Below are 21,104 nucleotides of genomic sequence, written 5' to 3'. Positions count from 1 at the left end.
TGAATTTTACATTAATTGTCATCTCGTAATTTTGTTTTCATTCTTATCTCTAATTATTATATCTTTAGATTTTTTTTTATGTTTGAACTCGAAATACCTAAAATCCAATTTTGTAGAAAAAAAATAGAGTACAAAGTCGCATATTTAATGCATTAATATTATGGGAGTAATATTAATTGTATGAACATATTTTTTTCCAATAGTAAACAGAGATACAAAGTTTAAAAAAATAATTGTAAACATAATCATTAAACATCATTGGTAACTTGTAAAGACATTAAATGTTTGACCAAATGCCTATAGTCAGGTCTCGCATTTACTCTGGTAACTATAGTCATTTCATTAATCCATAACATATTATACATCTATCTACCAATGACATATATCAAAGGGAAAATTGAAAAAATTGGACTCTTTGAACTTTTATTTGTCACAATAGAATTTCTAATACTTTGGGCAATTCTGGATATATTTTACTCTTCTTTTATGAGAAAAATAGTAAACTGAAATTTTAAAATGTTAAAAAATATGAAAACTATTGGAAACATAAGTATGACAATATATATATTGAAATTATTATCTTTTAAAAGTGGAATCATATTTTATTTTATCTTATAGTTACAGTTAGAATACTCATTCTGGTTATCTACTTAGCCTAGAAATCGGATACTAAGTTTTATAAATAGATATATCCAGGGTATATCGCGTAAACTAACATTTCTTATATATTCTAACGAAGCTATAATCCGTTACGTTATAATCAAGAAAGTTGTTTTCAGTGTACCTACAGCTTGATAACGACATATAGCCACAACGAAATGATATATATTATCTATATTATTTGTCATAACATGTTCTGCCTTTTACCTTATGTGGCGCTTAAGGAAGAATATATTTCTCACCTACTCTATTGTGTTCTGCGTAAGGTAGGATACATATTCTAGGCAAATTCGAAAAATATGGAAACTTTCATATTCGGTTAAAGATGTTTCCTAAATCTAAAGTAAATCTACCCTAAATCTCTCATAGAATATTTTCTCCCACATTTTTTTGGCTCCTCCCACTATCTTTCCCTGATCTTTTTCTCTTTCGTTCTTTGTGTTTTTCTCTTCTTCATCGACATAATCATCTCTTCTCTCTATCAATGCAACATGGTTCTAATTTATGTTAAATCTGGTGAATGTATGTCTAGTTGCAGTGACGAGTGGAGTTTCGTGGTAGACAAAGAAAGGCGTGGTCGAATGGTTAAAATGTTTCTTGGTATGTTGTATCAAAAATTTCAAGCAAATACCTTTCAATAAATTGAATCATGTCAATACATTGATGAAAACGAAATCACACAATATATTGAGATTTTATAGATTAGCTACTAAAGTAAATCACACAGTACATTGAGCTTCAATTCTAAAAGTTTTGATTTCAAGGATTGTTTCTGATTTTACAAACATAGAACCATACTCTTATTCTACTCTTTGCTTGCTGGTCTTTAAGACTTGATGTCTAAGCTTTTGAGCTTCAACCACTCTGCAACATGACAGACTCACATAGGAGTGGCAATGCATATTGTTATAGAAGAGAGTGACATGATAAAAAGCATCAGCCGCTTGTTCTTGCCTCCTCTTGTTTATCTTGCACAGGTTGAATAGTGCACTAAAAATCTGCATATTTAAAAGGATTAGTAATCCAAACTCAAGACCAACAACCGAACAACACAAGATGGTGACGCAGACAGATTAGTCTGCAAAAAAACAGAACATAACTAGATCCCACCTGTTCAAACATTAACACCACTAAAAAATGGTTGGAATCTAGACAAATAAACATCTCAAAGTCCCAGACTTTCGACCTATCAAACAAAAGCTAAGAACCAAAACCAAATGAAATTCTAAGATGGTGGTTGAATGAAAAAACACAGCTATCATGTGAGAAGATATGCTATGTGTTCTGAGAACTGCAGCTCTAATGGCGGGTACTAAGGGCATTTGCTTCTAGTCAATTTAAGCCACCAACATCATGTAAGTATAACTTACAAAAGAAAGCATTTGAGAGTCAGAATATTTCCCAAAGATCTTTATACTGAGAAACAAAAGGCTTACTTGTTTGGAACTGTAGGCAACGAGGACATGCCAAAGCTCCGCAGCCACGAACCACCGTCATGCTCTTAGCCACGAAAAATCGTCATTATCCGCAACAATGAACCACCGTCACGCTCCACAACAGTGAACCACCGTCATCATTTTCTTCTTCTACTCTGCTACTGAAACCCACTTTTATAAATACAAACAGAAAAATATTTAAACTTTACACATTCAAAAGGTTAAGAAAATGAGAAATCAAAAACACTCTGCTCAATTTCTACGGAAAAGCTGAAAAGAAAAGAGAAACCTGCGGAAGAGAGGAGGGGAGGAATGGAGTTTCAGAGAGAGAGTTAGTTTTTTTTTCTTTTGATGATTATTACAGTAGGACGAAACCGTAGAAGAAGAACAAATCTCCAATTCGTTGATTCGTGTCTGAAAACAAAGAGGAGGAAGACGAAAACGAAATTAGAGACAAATGATTTCCGATGAAGAAACAAGGATTCTCTACTCAACCTAAATCGCCATTGATAATGTGTTAAAGGTACGGCGGAGAAGAGGAGTAAAGTGAAAAAGAAAGTAAGGTAAAACGACTTGAGTGTTTTTACCTCTCTCGTGAACTTTTTTTTCTTTCTGTTTTTTACCTTTTTCCTTTTTAATAAAAACATAAATTGAAATATTATAATTTTTAATTAAAAATAATTTTGTTAATTAAAGAGTAGAACAGTATTAAAAGGAATATAAATCTTATTTACCTAAATAATCTTCTAAAAATCTTTTTATAACAAATCTAAGCTGAGAGTGTCTCTTTTTTCCAATTTTTCCTATATTAAAATTGTTCTAGTAAATGTTGGTCTATTAAAAAGAAGCATGAGTAAGTATGAGGTGATGACATCTCATCAATAATAGCAAACTTGTAAATATAGTACTAAACAAACATCTCATCAATAATAGCAAACTTGTAAATATAGTACTAAACAAAGATTATTCTCTTAAAATGTTTCTCTATTAATAAGCAAGGGATAGATTATGTGGTTTAGGCATCGGAATTCAGATACTAGATCGAGTTCAGATCGGATATTTTGGATATCGAATAATATTCAGATATCAGATGGGCTTTGGGTTGAATATTTGAGATATCAAATAATATCCATATGGAAAAATTGATACCAATGGGGTAATTCTGAATCTCATATCAGATTTGGTTCAATATTTCTCGGATCCGGATATTTTAAAATATTCTAATGAAATGAAAACTTTTGATTTTGATTTGGATTGAGTTTTTTATAAATCTAAATTTATCTGAAATATCCAGTTCAGATATGCTTTTTATATCTAAACATGTACAAAAATATTCAAAATAATTTAAAATATCTGAATTATTCAAAAAATAATTTATATATTGACATTTACAACTGGATTATAATTTTTAATATTTGAATTATTATAATTATTAATATAGCTAATATTTTAGATATATATTTATAGTTTAGATATTTTCGGATATATGTTACATTCTGGATTTGGTTCGGATCCGGTTTTTCAGATATAAAAATCGCTGTACCGTGATCAGCTTAGGTGCCTTAAAATTGGGATCCATCCGGTACAGAATTTCGTATCAAGCTAATTTGCTTGTTTTTGTTCATAACCTAACGGCATACAGTGCATTTGCCATTAATAGAGACAACACATTGTTCGATAGTTAAACCACACACATTTCACTCGCATAAACGACATTCAGTCTATCTCCATACAGACAAAATGAGTGAAGAGAACAAAAACTAAAGAACTAACACTAGATAGAAGATTACTCATATCATTCACCTCCTGAATCTTTTTCTGATCTGTGTTCTTCTGCAAAGCTCGAAAACTAACTATACTTGTGTTCAGGACGATGAGTGAACTCGAAGTCTATGTGAACAAAAGCTCGTTCCACCTCAGCAAGTTGTTCGAGCTTCTCCTGAAGAGTCTCTCCAATGTTGTGAGCCTCTTGCAGTCTCATGTCCTCTGGCAAAACAATGTCCACCTCGACAAAGTAGTGTGATCCAAAAGTGTAGGCTCTGACTGTGTCAATATGCTTGATTTGTTCGTGATGGTTCCATATCAAGAATGTCAGTTTCGCCAAGAAGTCTGGAGGGGCTGAGCGTCCGATCAGCGAGTGAACGTTCTCTAGTACGGTTCTTGCCCATGTTCCAATGGTGTACAAAGCTATCTGCAACCATGAAAAGAAAGAAACGTTTTCGTAATCCACAAGACCATTTCACATTTCAAAGTTTTTTACTTACAAGTATAGCACCAGAGGGATCAATCCACCAGTAGAATTTGACTGCTAAGACAGCTGTTGCCAAGCCGATTGAATTGGTGACAACGTCAAAGAGGTGATCCTGAGCGTAGGCTCTAACAATCTCGTTCTGAAAACCTCTGCAGTAAAGCATGAGGAGGAACTTCACTATGGTGACAGAGACCATGATCCCTATCATCCATTTCTCCTCTGTGCTATTCATATGAATACCACTCTGCAACAAGAAAATAAAAAGAGAATTGGGTTATATAAACATCAAATAACAGATGAAAGCATTTACCAGGAAACATAGAAATGTACCTTGGAGACTAGTTGCCTTCCTGACTCTAACAAAACTTGCAGTCCAAGAGTTGCCATTACGGAAGCGAACACAATGATGCCCTGTTAATAATGCCAAGCGTTATAACACAAGGTTTTGTGACCATCTGGTTAGGCTAAAAAAGTATGTATAATTTCTTGTGAGACAAGAAAAAGCTGGTCATTGTTGAAACAGTACACAAAAGCATTACTTGATAGACAGGAACCAAAAGGAAGAGTTACTAGACAGAAGATCATACCACAGGCTGCATCCGTCGTTTGCCAATAGGATAATGAAAATGGTTTGGTTTTCTCATGGCATTAGCTGTAAACCAGAGAATAAAACCAGACAAGAGATCCAAGAGAGAGTCCAGAGTTGAAGCAATCACAGCCATGGATCTACTCTCCATAGAGGCATACACTTTGGCCACAAAAAGCACCAAATTAGTAGCGTTGGAGATGTGAACAGCCAGTCTCTCACTCTTTGCAAGCTTCTTCATTTCTTCCTATTGAAAAAAAAAAAGAATTTGAGGATGCTTAAAGGTTAAATGGACGAAACCTTAGAACAAAGAGTAAAAAAAAAGGGTTTAGGGAAAGACCTCAGTTGGAGCTCCCGAAGCAAAACCGGTTTCATGGATAGACTCCATCTCGTTGAAGCCCTCGAGGAGCCTCTCTTGCTTCTTGTAGTATTCAGAGACTTTGCGCTCCTTCCCTACATTGAAGACAACAGAGGATGATTAATAAGCTTAAACCCTTTTTCAAGATATATAACAGTTTGATCTTCGATAATAATGGGGTTTAACAGTTTCTAAATCATATTCTACAAGGCGTTAAACCTCTACACAGAATCTGATTCAGAGCATCCACATAATTTTTTTTAAAAAAAGGAATCAAACTCCAAAAGATGTAATCTTAAGATTCCATTAAAAGTTGATTAACTTTGAATCAACAAAAGAAAAAAGATTAATATTCCCTTGAATCAATCAATATATAATTTCTAAACAAGGAAGAAGAATTAATTCACTCACAGATGAGTGTGACACATCCCCTATATATTATAATCCAACAACTACACATTTGCTTAATTACTTATTCTGTTTCATGCACACGGTTAAGTTCGTATAATAGATCCTTGTTCGATGATCCACACGAAACGGATTGAGCGCCGATCACGAGAGCAAACAAAAGAACTGAAACACGAAGAACAACAAACTCACTGGGAGTACGGAAGTAGCGGGAAAAGCGAGTACGACCGTCGTGACGGCCGGTGGACGACGAGGAAGAAGGAAGTCGAAAAGTGTCGAGGCTGAGACGCCAGGACGACGAAAGCGGCGGCGCATCTTCATCGCTAGGTAAAAGCTCGACATTGTATTGGTCCGACGTACGGATTATATGCTCCGTGGCCATTCTCCGATCACTTTCTCTCTGCGTTGGAATTTTTTAAAAGCAAAAAAAAAAAAAAAAAAAAGTGGTTCCGGGTAAGTTGTGAGAGAGAAACCAAAACTGGTTGCTTGTATGAGAAAATATAGGGAAGTTTTAAGTATACCAGTCTCACACAACTCTCTCTAACATAATTGTTTATGTTAATTTATCAACACAAATTAAAATGTCAATTATATATTTTCTGTGTTCAATATTAAAAAAAAAATATTTTACAGGAAAACATATATCTTTTTTTTTTAAATATATACATACAAAAACAAGTGTTTACAAACCTACGCTTTAATTAGGAGTTGAATTGGTAAAAAAAGTTACAGGTTATTGCAACAGCGAGGAAAAAATAAGAGCATGTATCATATAGTTTCACTTTAAATTATGTTGAAAAGCATAGTGCTCTCTCTTTTTCAAGATAGATATAGGTCACACGAAATACATTTTGTCTTGTGTATTTTTTAAGATGTGCACATAATTGGAATCTTAATAGTGAAATTTTTGATGAGGGAGGTGACGAAGTAGGTGGTCATTGGTGATGCCAAAAGGACGTGGTCCAAAGAACCGGACCAAAACAACGAGTCCCTAATGCTTTACATTACACGTTCGCAAATTCCTTCATCTAATAGAAAAAATCAAACATGGTCACGTAAAATAAAGAAACTTTAGAATTATGTTGATAGAGACTAAAATGATTAATTATGCAGCGCCACATTTGGTTGAGATCAAAGTGGTTTTCCACGATTGCAAAAAAGCTTTTGTCCCCTTATACCTTTTCCTCCATTTTCTGCGAGTGCGTTTTCTTTCATGTAACATCTTGTTATTATTATTTAAAAGATGTAAATATACACTTATCAGTTCAAAAAAAAACATCCTGTTATTAACAAAATCAAAATCACATAAATACTAAAGCCTTTTTATCTGCTTGTATTAATTAGTGTATCGGTTAATTTGTCCTGAAAGTGGATGTGATGTCACTCTTAATTCAGTCCAAACTCCAAAGTTAAATCAATCAACTTTTTGGGTACCTAATTATCCTAAAATCTTACCATCATGCTAATTATATCGTCAGTATCTCAGAACCACAGTCTTGTCTACTCAACGATGTTTCACTGTCACAGAATTTCGATTGTTCATCTCATCTCCACAATTATGAATTAACTAAAAGATATCGAAGATAAACCAACAATTTTTTTCTTAATACAACATAAAAGTCTTCTTATTACAATCGTATGGTTTCAAAACCAAGTCGTGATACCATAGCAAAATCGGAAGGTTCATCATTCGAACCACACACACACAAAACAGCTAGGTACCTAATGCACAGAGCGTGGAGAAAATCTTTGGCTTCTGCAAGAAACTGCCATGGTTTAGCGGATGGCTGAAACTAACGCCATATGCTCTATCAGGTCAAGGACTCGGTTGCTGTAATATTACAAAACCAGCAATATATTTTTAGTATTTGCGTATTGACAGCTGCCAAATTGATGGTAAAGGAATGAAAGACAAAGAGAGACTCAGTGTTTACCTGTAACCCCATTCGTTGTCATACCAGGATACAAGTTTCATGAAGGACTTGCTTAATCCAATCCCAGCATTAGCATCGAAGATACTTGACCTGAAAATGATCACCACATTTGAGAACCAAAACTAAATTTTGAAATCCGTAATCCATTACAAGATTCTTTTAAGTGGGATACCTTGAATCTCCGACAAAATCGCTGGAGACGACATCTTCTTCTGTGTACCCCATAATTCCCCTAAGTGGTCCTTCTGAAGCAAACCTATCAAGAGTTTTAACATCAAAATAGTGAGATGTTCATACAGTTCAACGTTAAGTTTAGGTAACGATAATGATATGGGATATTAGTCATACTTGATGGCTGCCTTAACATCTTCGTACGATGCATCCTTCTCAAGCCGACAAGTTAAATCCACAACAGAAACATTTGGTGTTGGAACACGGAAAGCCATTCCCGTTAGTTTTCCATTGAGTTCTGGAAGAACCTTACCAACAGCCTATTGAGACAAGAGCAAGAACAAAAAAAACATGAATACGATTCCAGATTGGATGTGTAAATATAAACTATGGTTGTGTGTACCTTTGCAGCGCCGGTTGAGCTAGGAATGATGTTTTGACTGGCACCTCGGCCTCCTCTCCAGTCCTTCATTGATGGGCCGTCCACAGTTTTCTGAGTTGCTGAATACGGAAAGAAGATATGAACAAAAAAACATAATTTAGTCTTCTCAGGTTATTGATATACAGAGACTTATAACAAGATGACCAAGAATCCAGTACCTGTGGTCGCATGAACTGTTGTCATCAAGCCTTCAAGAATTCCAAATTCCTCATGCACCACCTGAAAGATACAAATTAGGGGCCAGCGACAATTTATTTAACCTTACTAAAGCTCTTCACAGCAAGTTATTCACAGGAAAAATAATGTGCAACGTTTACAAACCTTAGCAAGAGGTGCAAGACAATTGGTGGTACAGCTTGCATTAGAGACAATATCCATGTTAGGTCTGTATGTCCTCTCATTTACTCCAACAACAAACATTGGTGCGTCCGCTGAAGGGGCAGAGATGATGACCTTCTTGGCGCCACCCTGAGCAGACAGTAGAAGGTCAAGCAAATAATAAGCCATTTTAGCAGACAAATATTTAAATTACTTAAGATAAGGACTGGTATTCAACGTTGGCATTAGTGACACAAGTACACTAACAAGTGCGTTCAAATGAAATTGCACACCTTCAAATGTGACGAAGCTTTTGCAAGGGTGGTGAATACTCCGGAAGATTCAACAACATAATCAGCTCCAAGATCAGCCCAGGGGATCTCAGCTGGGTCTCTGAGAAAGGACCAATAAGATGTCAGGTTCTAGAAAGAGTAAGCTTATTACCTTATCAATAGAAAAAACATGACAACTAATTCATAATTTCACCATGTCTAGACAGATATATAATACGACTATATGAGACAAAATTTTAACAAATTACCTCTTGCTGACAACTTTGACCTCTTTTCCATTGATCTCCAAAGTAGAATCGTCAATTACATTGATGGTTCCTTTGTAATTTCCATGAGTAGAATCATACTTGAACATGTAAGCCTGCATACGAGGGGAGAGAAGATTTGCAGTAAGTTTTCTATAAAAGTACATGCCTCTTAAATTGATTCCCTTAAAGTTATACTGGGTTCAAGCCAACGAGAAAAGTTACCAAGAGTAAGATACACCAAAAGGGGAAGGAATTGCTACAATTATAAGTAAAACGGTACAGCAAGTTTCATCAACTGCTAGATAAGAAAGTAATCATCCTTACCATGTACTTGGCGTCTATGAATGGGTCGTTGACTGCTACAACCTCAATATCATCTCTGAAAGTTGCGATGCGAAGGACCAACCGTCCAATCCGACCAAAACCTATCCCACACATAGTAAAGACTCAAGCATCTATAAGAAATGAAAAAAGGTAGGAAACTAGAAGTATGTCAGAAGGAATGGAGGCATATACTTATCCAATGACGAGGAGTTTTAAAATGAAAATCAGCAATGGATTAGAAGAACATACCATTGATCCCGACCTTAGTCTTTCCACTGCTCCTTGACCCTATACAAAGTCCACCAAATCAAATTCGGTAGTAAGAATACAGCTTCATATACAGCTACGGAGTTTCAATGAATTTTTGTTTTCTTACTGTAGACAGCAGGAGGTGCTTCTGTAGCTGTCGCCTTGATAGGCTGAACACTTCTCGCATTGCATATTCTGTACAATTGAACATAAAAACACTTCTTGAGGATATTAAAAAAAAAAAACACCGTGCAATTTACATGTGCTACAGAGTTTGTGACTGAACTGTAAAGATGAAGATGACTTAGTTGAAACCGCAGCACCCGAGAATCTGGACGAGGTCAGGTTGCGACTGAATCCAAGACTTGACGTGACCTAATCGTTCAAAAAAAAAAACTCTTCAATGCTGCCTAGCACTATTCAGATAACACAAGCTAAACGACTATACATTCAACTGCAACAACATGTGAGGACGCGGGAAGACAAAATCAAGATACAATAACAGCCACCAAGTTTACTCTACACTGAATAAATCGAAACCAGAGAGCTAAAGATGAGACGAAGCGAAACGCAAGCTTAAACCATATCAAATCGAGCACAACCTCGATAGAGGAGAAACGAAAAACGCTTTATACCTGAGAATGGCCGTACGACGGAGATGTGTGAAGCTCGACACGAGGAGCGGCGGCGGAAGTGGCGCAAGATCTGAGAAGGGAAGAGAAGGCCATTGCTAAAGCTACAAGAGAACGAAGTGATCTCGCCGCTAAAACCCCAAAACGCTTCCGCTGTGTGGTTTTTGTTGAGTGTAAACTGTAGACGAATATTCTCATGTAAATATGCTTACGACTCTGCAGAGACGATGATGTTGTGTTCCGCTGCGGCACGGCCCATCGTAGCTAATAGTGCAATGAGAATTAAAGGTTGAGATTTTACGGAGGAACGACAGAATCAACAACATCAGGCCCATATAAGAGGGCCAGCAGCCATATTTGAACAACGTTGACGTATTCATGACGGTTGGGGTTAAAGGAAGCCATAAAGCGACGTTACTCCTTGCCACGTCAGACTAATGGGCCTAGCCTTTATTTCCATTTTCAGGTCGACACGTGGCAAAAATCCAGCTGGCTCTCCCGCTAAAAATAGCTCGACGTTAAAACGACGACGAACTGGTCCAGCTCCGAGTCGCCAGGTGGCGTTCTTCTGCGTTTCGTTCGTCATCACAGTCTCCTTCCTCTGTGTGATGTTCTGGCTCTCCCGTTAAAAATGGCGAACCGTTGGTTTCTTCCTCGTTCTTATTCTCTGAGTATCCGTAGAATTTCCCGAATATCAATTTGAATCTTCATCTCCTTTTCTCTGCTCCTGTCGTCGACGTTCTCGTCCTTCGCGCTTACGCCTTCGGCAAGGTTTTCCCCAATCTTTCTCTGCTCGTTCGTTTGTGCCAGTTTTTTATTTTCAATGCAATTCGTTTGTTGAGTTATGCTGACATCATGATACTTCCTAGTTTCCTAATTGATTTTACGATTTGAGTTTTTTTTTTCTGGGATTGGTTAGTTCGTCTTCGTGTTTGAGATGTGTAGAATTAGATTTTGGATTTGCGCTTGCACCTCCTCCCATATCGATTATGTGGCTTGAGCTCCTCTCTCTTCCATTAGCTAGCTGTGGTTGTAGAATCTTCAATAGCTTGTGTGATAATTATCTTTTTTTTTTTTTTTTTTTTTGTTTCTGACAGATGCCAATGGAAAGGTCGTACAGCAATGCAAGAATGGCGAATAGTTTCATGTACTGGAATGATTGTGTTGACCCGGATGATTTAGAGGCAATGTGGATGGATCCTGCGGTGAGAGCTGAATGGATAGAGGTTGGGGAGACTAAAGGGCAGAAGGTTCACCTCTCAAGGGATCCTGATGGACAACCTTATCTCACACAGACTGAGATGAAGGTAAATCTTTTTCTGAAAATCTTTGTATGTTTGGCTGGAAACTTCATATGGTTTTCATTTGGCTTCAATCATTCCATCGATAATTGGTGAGGATTTTGTGAATTCTAGATTTTCTGACTATTTATTGGTCAATTCCTTTTTACTGCAGGCTGTTGCTGATATTACTGTACGAAGACACTTTGATTCAATACTGGATCCGGTATGCTTCATTGTCACCTATCACTGAGTGTTTTAATCTTGACGCAGAACTTATTTTCAAAGTGGGCAGTTCCTTTTAAAACTGATACTTTCTGAGCTTGGTTTTAGCTTCTCTTGAGATCGATTTTATTCCCTTTCTGATCTCAGAGTTTTGCATTTCCCTCTTCATCTGCAGGAAATGATATGCGCAATTGCGGAGCTTGAAAGTGACCGGAAGCCTCTCATTATGCGGTACAACAAAAAGACCAAGGAAACTGGCTTAGGGATTTTACAAGTTTTTGCAAAGACAGCAGAGTGGTTGGCTGGGTAGGTTATCAGTTTTAGTTTCCTTTCTGTCCTAGATCTTAAGTTTTTTTAAAGAAATCTTATGTTCCGGTATTGGTCAAACTTTATTGCAGAGGACAAGGCTATCAGGAATATAATGTGGATGACAATCCTGATCTTCTTCACAAGCCCTTTATAAATGTATATTTTGCGGCGGCTTACCTGAAATGGTTGACAGACTATCAGAATAAGTATGTTACGTTGTCGCTAATTTGATATTGCTATCTTTACAACTTCAATTACAAAAGGACTATTTCTCTTGGACTACTTAAGTATTTGACAATTTTCCATGCGCAGCCAGAGAAGTGAAGAGTTTGTTGTCAGAGCCTATAATGGTGGGACAAAAAAGGCGACTCACAAGTCTACACTACCATATTGGAAACGATACCTTGCAGTGAAAGAGGCTCTCCCTTCAAGGTTTCTTGTTTCTGTTCTCTGATTGTTCTGTCTAACTAGTTTCTGCTGTCACATTTAATACATGGTTGCAAGGAAAAGGTTTTGTTTTGTCTGGCAGTGTCTTTCATATTGTTACTTTTGTCCGCAATAGTTGCACCAAGAAGATAGAAAAGCAAAGCTTGTGTACTGAAACCGCAGTCTGTTTTGGTAATTGTTGTTGCAGAAAACATGTCGATGCTGGTCCTTCGAGCTTTCATCCTACTAATCCCACTTCACCTGGCTCAAGTAACCTCTCCCTATTTGTATATTTATGTATCATACAACAATAACACGCCTATTTCAAGCATTTTATGATCTCCATAAATCTTAGGAGTAGCATGGAGCAGTGTGTCAATGATTTAGCTGCAAATGCACACAGATTTCAAGAACCTATATCATTCTCTTTTATGTTTTGATATGAACTATAATGCACCATATGATTTGACAGACACCAATTTCACATACTGGGACTCTAGAGCCTCTCCTGAAGATATGGAAGATATGTGGAATCATCCCGAAGTATGTAAAGAGTGGACAAAATCCAAAGAAGAAAGAGGAAAGGTTCGTTTCTCACAAGATAGTGAAAAGAGGCCTTACCTTTCTCGAGGGGAAATGAAGGTACTGTCTTTTAACTGTGCAGCTAACGCCATTTTTTTTCCGAGCACAATCTTGCTTAAAAGAGTAATATGCTATACTTTTTTATTTCCAGGCTGTTGCAGAAATAATCGTTTCAGAGTACTTCAGCACAAAAGGAATTAAAGTTGTAAGTGAGCATACCTGTTAACCATCACATGCTTTACCACATTTCAACGGCAAGAAACTTCTTTAGTGGACACATAATTGTGCTATTTATAACTTCCTTTTCACTGATGCAGCCTCTCGTTTGCGCTGTTGCTGATACTGTGAGCATGAGGTTTGTGAACGGTACTGGGAAGAAGGTGGGGATTCTTGGAGTGGACTACAAAACTGCTGCCTGGTTAAACACGTAAGTTTGTGACACAACTTCATTTCTTTATAGTCACAATAAATTGTCTTAAAAAACTTCAAGTCTAAATGTGTCTGGTTTCTGAATGAAGGGAGCTAGGATACCGAGCATACAGAGTCGATTCAGCAGACGATCTAACCAAACCATTTGTTTCTATGTACTTCGGTGTAGCCTATTTGGTTTGGTTATCCGAGTATGAAGGAAGGTAAGCCTCCCACTCCAAAAATCTCTACTTAATACTCCTGATTATCTGAGTCAAATATTATCAATCTGAGTCAGTGGAGACAATACATTTATATTTGTTCAAACTATGTGGGTACACAGGGAGAGAAGCAATCAGTTCATTATCCAAGCTTATATCAAAGGTCCTGAGCATGTCGATCTTGAGGCATCATCATGTCCACTCTGGCTCAAGTTCGAGCAAGCTCTGAGTTACTATGAAGAGCCCAAGAGGTAATCAATGTGCATAACCTAAGCGATTATGTTTACCTGATAGAAACTTAAAAAAAAAAAAGAATCTGAATTTGATGGTTCGTTGTTTCATCAGGGATACGGGAGGCTGCATTATCCTATAAGACGAGCTTCTAATATACACATATGTTTGACCAAAAAAAATAAAAAATACACACATATATGATGAAAGATGATTGTTTGTTACTCAACATTTCATTTCTGCTGTTTCTTTGCTTATATTTTTTGTCCTTTCTTAATTCTTTGTCCTTATTGTTCTGTATGTGAATGATTGATTAACATTTAATAGCGCTATATATATCAAACGAATGACTGGTTCTTTAAAAAGGGCAAGAAACAATCTTTGATATGTTGGAATATAGAAATATAAGCATATCTCATAAGCAAACTATGCAGGAGCTATCATTTAATAAGCAAAACTAGTACTACTTTGGTTTCTATTAGAGCAGCATTGGTTCGTAATTTTTAACAACCATCAGGTTTATACAAAAGCCAACCTCATGCAAAATTATGAACAAGGTTGTAGAACAAACTGCAAAGCGATGGGGTTTAATTTGCTCTCTGCTAAGCTACTGATGATTTGGTTGTCCTTCAGTCGAGAGAAGGCTTGCCACACATTTTGTTAATCATTTTCCACTTGTCCTTGAGGTCACTTGGAACCCGGTCTTCGTGAAACACATCCCGACCAAACTCCAAGATCTTGCGCCATGGAATATTCCTGATTCCAGGGAATTTCTCCACACCGACCCTAAGCATTTGTTCTTCTGCCTGCGTCCAAAATACTCTTTTACGTTTTCTTTGCTTGGGATCATGAAGCGCAGTTCCGATTTTTGGAGGAGGGACTGAGCGGAAAGGCTGTGCTACGATTGGCTGGTGGATGACCAAAGCTAACTCTTGAACATTGTCTGTAGAGATAGGATGATGCTCTCTTTGTTCATCCTCTTCAGCAATGTGATTCTTCTCACTAAATCCTCCTCCCAGCTCCTGAGACTGAGTTTCGGCCGCAACTTCTTTCATTCTCTGATCCTTCTCCATCGCCATGAATTTCTCATACGATTCATCACATTCCCTTCTACCTTGTGAAACATTTACCTCAGCTACATTCTCACTAACCCCAGACTTGTCTATCCCTAAAAGCTTCTCTCTTAGCTTCAAGGACTTGAGAACAAGACGCTTGTACCAACAATAAGGGCAAAAGAAATTACCGAATTCATCAAAGTCGGGCTCATCACATGTACAGCTTTGATGAATGGATATAAGACATTGCTCTCCATGACATACTAAAACCCAATCATCTTTTCCTTCGCACACGTAACAAGCATTATCCTTCTTTTCACTTTCCGAACCGGATCCAGGAGATGAAATTGGAACTCTATTCTTATTAACGACACCAGTCATACCTATTTGTTTTCCCAATCAAAGTCGAGACGACTCTCCTCCGCCCAGGGGAAGATAGAGATGAAAAAGATCGAGAGATTGGTCTCAGATTTTTTTTGGTTTCGAGAAGGGTTTTTTACTTTTTTTTCAGGGCTTGAGATTCTTCTGTTGTTAACAGATTTAGAGATGGTGAAAAAACCCAATCTTGTATATCCGGTTTAATCTTCAGGTTCGGCTAAACCGGATTTGAACTCTCTTAGTTTACCGTCGACAACTCGCTGTCGATCGCTTCACTTTTCTTCTGATCCGAAGAGAATGGAGGTTCGGGTCGGGTCAAAATCTCAACTTTGAGCTATGAAAGTTGCTGCCTTTTTTTTTTTTTGGTTTCCAAGACCAGGGCAGGCTCATCAGGAGGCGACCGTCTCGGATCCGAGCTAGTGTCTCCTCCCCCTCCCCCTGTATAATAATAGTTAAAGGTTTTAGTTTTTTTATAAATCTATATTTTATATATAAAAAATTCTAAATATAATAAATAAAATTGAAAATGGCACAAACTGATTTAATATGTATATAATTTCATTTTTGATACAAATTATTATTGATTAAATTTTAAAAATATTTTAAACATTATGTGTATATAAATTTTTAGAGGGTAAACATTTTTTTTTGGCCCTATGACCTTTAATAGTGTTGAGTCTGCTCCAAGAAGCTGCGCACTATCTTCAACCGTCTTCCCAAAAGTAAAGAAACGTTGTTGTTGTTGTTGTTCTCCACTACGATGACAAGTAACTTACAGCCATTGCTGGAACATTCTTCAAACAAAGCTTATTTCTATGAAGCCTATGAAGGTTTAAAGACAGTTGGTACTCTCAAGCAGCAGTACATGTTCTTGAACAAAGATGCCAAAGAACTATATCTTGTGCACATCTTGTCGCAAATGGAATACAATGAGATTCGATCAGCCATGATTTTTGTCTCCACTTGCAGGTCTCATATTCATAGCTTTACTAATTCATCTTTTAGCTCGTGATTCCATTCTGATTACACATTGTTATGTTTCTAGAACTTGTCAATAAATTCAAGTCTTGGAAAGTACCGATATTGCTTGCGACTGATATCGCAGCCATGGATTGGACATTCCTACTGTTAACCTTGTAATCAACTATGACATTCTGAGGTGTACTTTCTAGCGAAATTTACTTATCCCCATTCACTGCGTTTCTGAAGCTCACTGATATTCCAACTCTACGCTTGGCTCGCATCAGATATCCAAGGGATTATGTTCATCGTGTTCGACGTACAGCTAGAGCTGGTAGAGGAGGACTGGCTGTAAGCATTATCACTGAGGTATAGCTGAAAATCATGGAAGTATTCACGTTCATGGTTTGCTTAGAACCTAACCTTTAAAATTCCTTTTTGCAGACTGATGTGAAACCTTATTCATGAAATAGAAGCGGAAGTTGGCAAACAAATGGATCTGTACAACTACAGAGAAATCACTGACAGTGTATAAGTCACAAAGGTGTGTAATTGGCTCTATACTAAAGTACTTGTTGTATGTAATTGGCTCGGTCTTTTACCATACCAGCTGCTTCACCATGGTGTTCTTGTATTAGTTTTTGGTTCATATTGGTAATTGATTTATAAGGAGAGTATGAAGATCAGTTATCAGCCATGGGATATATGTCCAAGTAAAGGCCTATGGCTTACGCAAGTTTCTGAATCTGCAGGTATCAAAAGCTAAAAGGGTGGCAATGATGAAGATGTTAGACGATGGATTCGAAGACAAGGTTAAAGACAGGAGGAAACAAAAACGTAAAACACTTGCGGATAGGGAGCGAAAAGAGAAAAGTTGCTGAGGAAAACGGATGACTAGAGATTTTTTTTGGTCAACTGTCCACTTAACTATACCAATTTTTGATCGGAAAAAACATTTCTTCGGAAAGCACTTCTATTTGATCGTGTCTGATTTATATGCGTGAAAATAACTTCTTTGATCCTAGTTTTTTTCGTTAATGAGTCCGCTAGACCATTCTTATTCGGAGAAACGAAGCAGACTCATGTTCTCAAAGTTGTCATTTAGACACCATAACACCTCTTTTAAGTTTATTCTCTCAACTGCATTTTAATTGTAAATCTATGAGAATCCATTGTTTATTATTATTTTGAGTTTAGCTAGTTGTCTAAAATTAAATTATATACTATTAAATCGTCTGGTAAAAATAATTATACTAAAATTAAATTATATTATAACAATAATAATAATAATAATAATAATAAACTAATTAGTTTAATCAACTCTACATTACAATAGAAACAGACTACTAAATTTGTTACATAGAAACTAGCAGTTTTCATGCGCCATGCGCAGAAATAATAATTTTAAACATAATATTTTTATTTCAAAAGAAAATTTTGATTTATATTTCAATATTATTAATTTATATTTTAACTTCAATAGTTATAAAAAATCATACACGTATTTTTGTGATTTGGTATAATTATTTAAATTTGATTTGATTTAATTTTTAATAAAGATAAAATTAGTTTTTATAAAAATAGTTTTAATTATATTATTGTGTTTAATGATTATTTATTTTAAATATATATATATATATATATATCTTCCCATCTAATTTTAAATATATACATATATATATATTTACATATAAATATAAATTCTAATAAATTTGAGACTTTGTTTATTTTTTTTTAAACTGAAAATATTTTTGTTAATTTAAATGATGAAGATGAATGAATAAATTTAAATAATGTTCAAATATTTAACTATCAATTTTTTTTTGGATTAGTGTTACTTTATTTAGTTTATTTTTATTAATGTGAGATACATATATACATATATATTATTATTTTAATTGTGATATATGAATTATTAATATATTTAATAGTTTACCATAAATAAATATTTATATGGAAAATTGACATTAATGATGATATATGAGTTATTTTTATTATCATATTTAAAATCCCTGCAAAAAAATTTAAATTTTTATAAGGAAATTTTACATCTCACAATTAATATGATGCCATGTCACTATTTTCATATATATATATATATATATATTTACATATAAATATAAATTCTAATAAATTTGAGACTTTGTTTGTTTTAGTTAAACTAAAATTTTTTTTTGTTAATTTAAATGATGAAGATCAATGGATAAATTTAAATAATGTTTAAATATTTAACTATCAATTTTTTTTTTTTGGATTAGTGTTACTTTATTTAGTTTATTTTATTAATATGAAATACATATATACATATATATTATTATTTTAATTGTGATATATGAATTATTATTATATTTAATAGTTTACCATAAATAAATATTTATATGGAAAATTGACATTAATGATGATATATGAGTTATTTTTATTACCATATTTAAAATCCCTGCAAAAAAATTTAAATTTTTATAAGGAAATTTTACATCTCACAATTAATAAGATGACATGTCACTATTTTATAAAACCATGTCATCTATTTTAAGTGTCATGTCATCTTTTTTCAGCGAGAATGATTGTAGTGACGACATGTATATAAATCACTTGGCAAATATAGTCTAGGGGATAGACCGGTATGGTTATTATATAAAAACTAATATGGTTATTATATACAAAACCAATATGGTTATTATATATGTAGTTTTCACAAAATTTATATCAACATAATAGAGTCGATTTGAAAGGAATTTTAAATTTTAATTTATTTACTTCCAACAAATAATGTATGTATATACAATCTCAAATCATCTCCAGTGCATCATGTTTATTACTGTCTTGATTTTCTATATTCTCAAATCATCTATGCTATCTTCATATTTGATTGTCTACATTCTCAAATATCACAATTTAAAATATCACAATTTAATTTGTGTCTAAATATGAGTTGTATCCCAAAAGTGGGTTTGAAGATGGCAATATGAGTTGTCAAAATATCTACTTTTATAAATACAAGCTAGTGAGTATTTTGAAGATGGCAATATGAGTTGTATCCCAAAAGTGGGTTTGAAATTTCTTATGGTTAAGCCCATTTGTTATAAAACATTTATCGAATAGATTAATCAAACAAGTTATCTTTTATCAACCCTTATATCCGGATTTATTTTCTACCAAATACTTGTTAGATCTTTTTTATAAAAATATTGAAATTTTACTTTTTATTAATTTATAATATAAGTACCATTTATTGTTAGGTTAAACAAGGTAGCAAAGTTGTCTTTGTTAATATTTATTTGATTATATTATACTTCTCTATTTCGAAATGTACGATGTTTAAGTAAGTTTTTGATATTTCAATATGTAAGAAATATTCACATTTTAGGTAACTTTATTAAAATAGTATTTTAGTAATTGATTAAATAATTTTAATTTATATTCTAATGATATTTTTAAATAAAAATAACATTTTAAATTATAGTTTATTTTGTAATTAGTTACATGTTCCCGTTTAAGATAGGGTGACGAGGAGATTTCACAAGGTTTGGATCAAAGTAATGGGAGATGCTGTTTTGAATCACCGGTGCACACACTTAAAAAATAAAAATGGTGTGTAGAATCTATTTGGGAATAAACTATGTTTGGAACATCAAATAATTAACCAAATTTAAATAGGATTCTCTCACTGATGAGATCGGTACCTACTGTCAACTTCACAGTTTCTCTGTTAACTTTAAATCCTTGACCACTGACTTGGTATGATATCTAATTTATAATGAATTGCTTTTCTTTTTGCATGCATACAAAAGTCCAATACGGGAACAGACGAAGAAGGCAGGCAGAACATGCGACTTCTGATGTCCTTGCTCCACGAATATGTCTGGTCCTCAACCAATGTCAATCACGAACAGTCAACAACACAAGTGTTTGTCATTGCACAATTCCAAGTTGTACAATTACAAACACAAGTAACGAACAAAATCAAACATCTAAAAGTATATAAGCATATTCTACGTATAGTTTAATATTATCCAACTTCATAGTTTTTAAACATTTTAAAGTCAAACATCTTATATACGTATTTACAAATAACTTACTATGTTAATTGTATAATAGAAGTAAAAAGTTTCCTCCGCTCAGCGTGGGTTAAGTCACTAGTTCTTCACCCTGTTCTAAAAATCGGCCGCCTAGGCGGCCGCCTAGGCGCTACGCGTCGCTTTTCCGCCCCGATTTATGCCAAATCGGTTTAAAAAATCGGATATCCGATTTTTTCCGCCTAATGACCGCCTAGCCGCCTAAATGACCGCCTAGCCGCCTAGGCGGCCGCCTAATCTATTTTTTTTTTATTTTATTTTTTTTTTAATATTTTTTTTTAATATTTTTTATTTTTTTTTTAGTTTTAATAATATTTTTATTTGTTTATTTGATCTAAAATTGTATAAATATCATTTATATTCATAATTTTGATGAAAATTACACTATATTAAGTTTATATATTCTATTTGTGTGTTTTATACAATCTTAAACATGAAAATGTATTAATGTTATACATAATTAAAGATTAACATGTTTTATAACATAGTAAACCATCTAAAAATTCCGCCCCGCATAATTTCCGATTAATCCCCGATTTTCTCTTTAGGCGCTAGGCCCAACCCGACCGCCTGACTAGCGCCTACCGCGTTCCGGAACAGGGGTTCTTCATATAAACCAGTAACAGGTCTTTTTCCACATTAG

At 34.8% G+C, this 21,104-nt stretch overlaps 4 protein-coding genes and 1 long non-coding RNA gene across 5 annotated transcripts; 1 reads left to right on the top strand and 4 right to left on the bottom strand.

Annotated features, from left to right (window-relative positions):
* Window positions 1-50: 50 nt before the first annotated feature.
* LOC106395434 lies at window positions 51-3,141 on the bottom strand. Its single transcript, XR_001279255.3, has 3 exons — window positions 2,386-3,141; window positions 2,097-2,267; window positions 51-1,658 (listed from the first exon to the last, which is right to left on the bottom strand). It is a non-coding gene; the product is annotated as an uncharacterized LOC106395434 (long non-coding RNA).
* Window positions 3,142-3,720: 579 nt separating this feature from the next.
* On the bottom strand, window positions 3,721-6,445 carry LOC106390508 (metal tolerance protein 10). Its single transcript, XM_013830993.3, has 6 exons — window positions 5,892-6,445; window positions 5,274-5,386; window positions 4,935-5,180; window positions 4,678-4,758; window positions 4,361-4,591; window positions 3,721-4,287 (listed from the first exon to the last, which is right to left on the bottom strand). The coding sequence occupies exons 1-6, from the start codon at window positions 6,079-6,081 to the stop codon at window positions 3,946-3,948; spliced, it is 1,203 nt and encodes a 400-aa protein (XP_013686447.2). The 5' UTR covers window positions 6,082-6,445; the 3' UTR covers window positions 3,721-3,945.
* Window positions 6,446-7,283: 838 nt separating this feature from the next.
* On the bottom strand, window positions 7,284-10,568 carry LOC106390166 (glyceraldehyde-3-phosphate dehydrogenase GAPCP2, chloroplastic). Its single transcript, XM_013830572.3, has 14 exons — window positions 10,314-10,568; window positions 9,965-10,053; window positions 9,806-9,873; window positions 9,679-9,717; window positions 9,430-9,530; window positions 9,106-9,218; window positions 8,858-8,957; window positions 8,568-8,714; window positions 8,405-8,465; window positions 8,208-8,305; window positions 7,982-8,124; window positions 7,806-7,889; window positions 7,634-7,723; window positions 7,284-7,530 (listed from the first exon to the last, which is right to left on the bottom strand). Exons 1-14 carry the CDS (start codon window positions 10,506-10,508, stop codon window positions 7,476-7,478), a joined length of 1,383 nt encoding a protein of 460 aa, XP_013686026.2. The 5' UTR covers window positions 10,509-10,568; the 3' UTR covers window positions 7,284-7,475.
* A 265-nt stretch (window positions 10,569-10,833) lies between these two features.
* LOC106390165 lies at window positions 10,834-14,363 on the top strand. Its single transcript, XM_048758172.1, has 14 exons — window positions 10,834-11,081; window positions 11,408-11,617; window positions 11,766-11,816; window positions 11,991-12,121; window positions 12,214-12,330; window positions 12,437-12,556; window positions 12,759-12,820; window positions 13,023-13,192; window positions 13,284-13,337; window positions 13,450-13,559; window positions 13,651-13,764; window positions 13,884-14,012; window positions 14,107-14,135; window positions 14,185-14,363. The coding sequence occupies exons 2-13, from the start codon at window positions 11,408-11,410 to the stop codon at window positions 14,132-14,134; spliced, it is 1,296 nt and encodes a 431-aa protein (XP_048614129.1). The 5' UTR covers window positions 10,834-11,081; the 3' UTR covers window position 14,135; window positions 14,185-14,363.
* Window positions 14,364-14,410: 47 nt separating this feature from the next.
* BNAC05G12380D lies at window positions 14,411-15,604 on the bottom strand. Its single transcript, XM_013830573.3, has one exon. The coding sequence runs from the start codon at window positions 15,426-15,428 to the stop codon at window positions 14,622-14,624; it is 807 nt and encodes a 268-aa protein (XP_013686027.2). The 5' UTR covers window positions 15,429-15,604; the 3' UTR covers window positions 14,411-14,621.
* Between the last annotated feature and the right edge of the window lie 5,500 nt (window positions 15,605-21,104).

This window comes from Brassica napus, chromosome C5 (assembly GCF_020379485.1).
Source record: "Brassica napus cultivar Da-Ae chromosome C5, Da-Ae, whole genome shotgun sequence".
Taxonomy (NCBI): domain Eukaryota; kingdom Viridiplantae; phylum Streptophyta; class Magnoliopsida; order Brassicales; family Brassicaceae; genus Brassica; species Brassica napus.
Note: the sequence above shows the minus strand (reverse complement) of the source record. Positions and strands in the feature narration are given on the sequence as shown.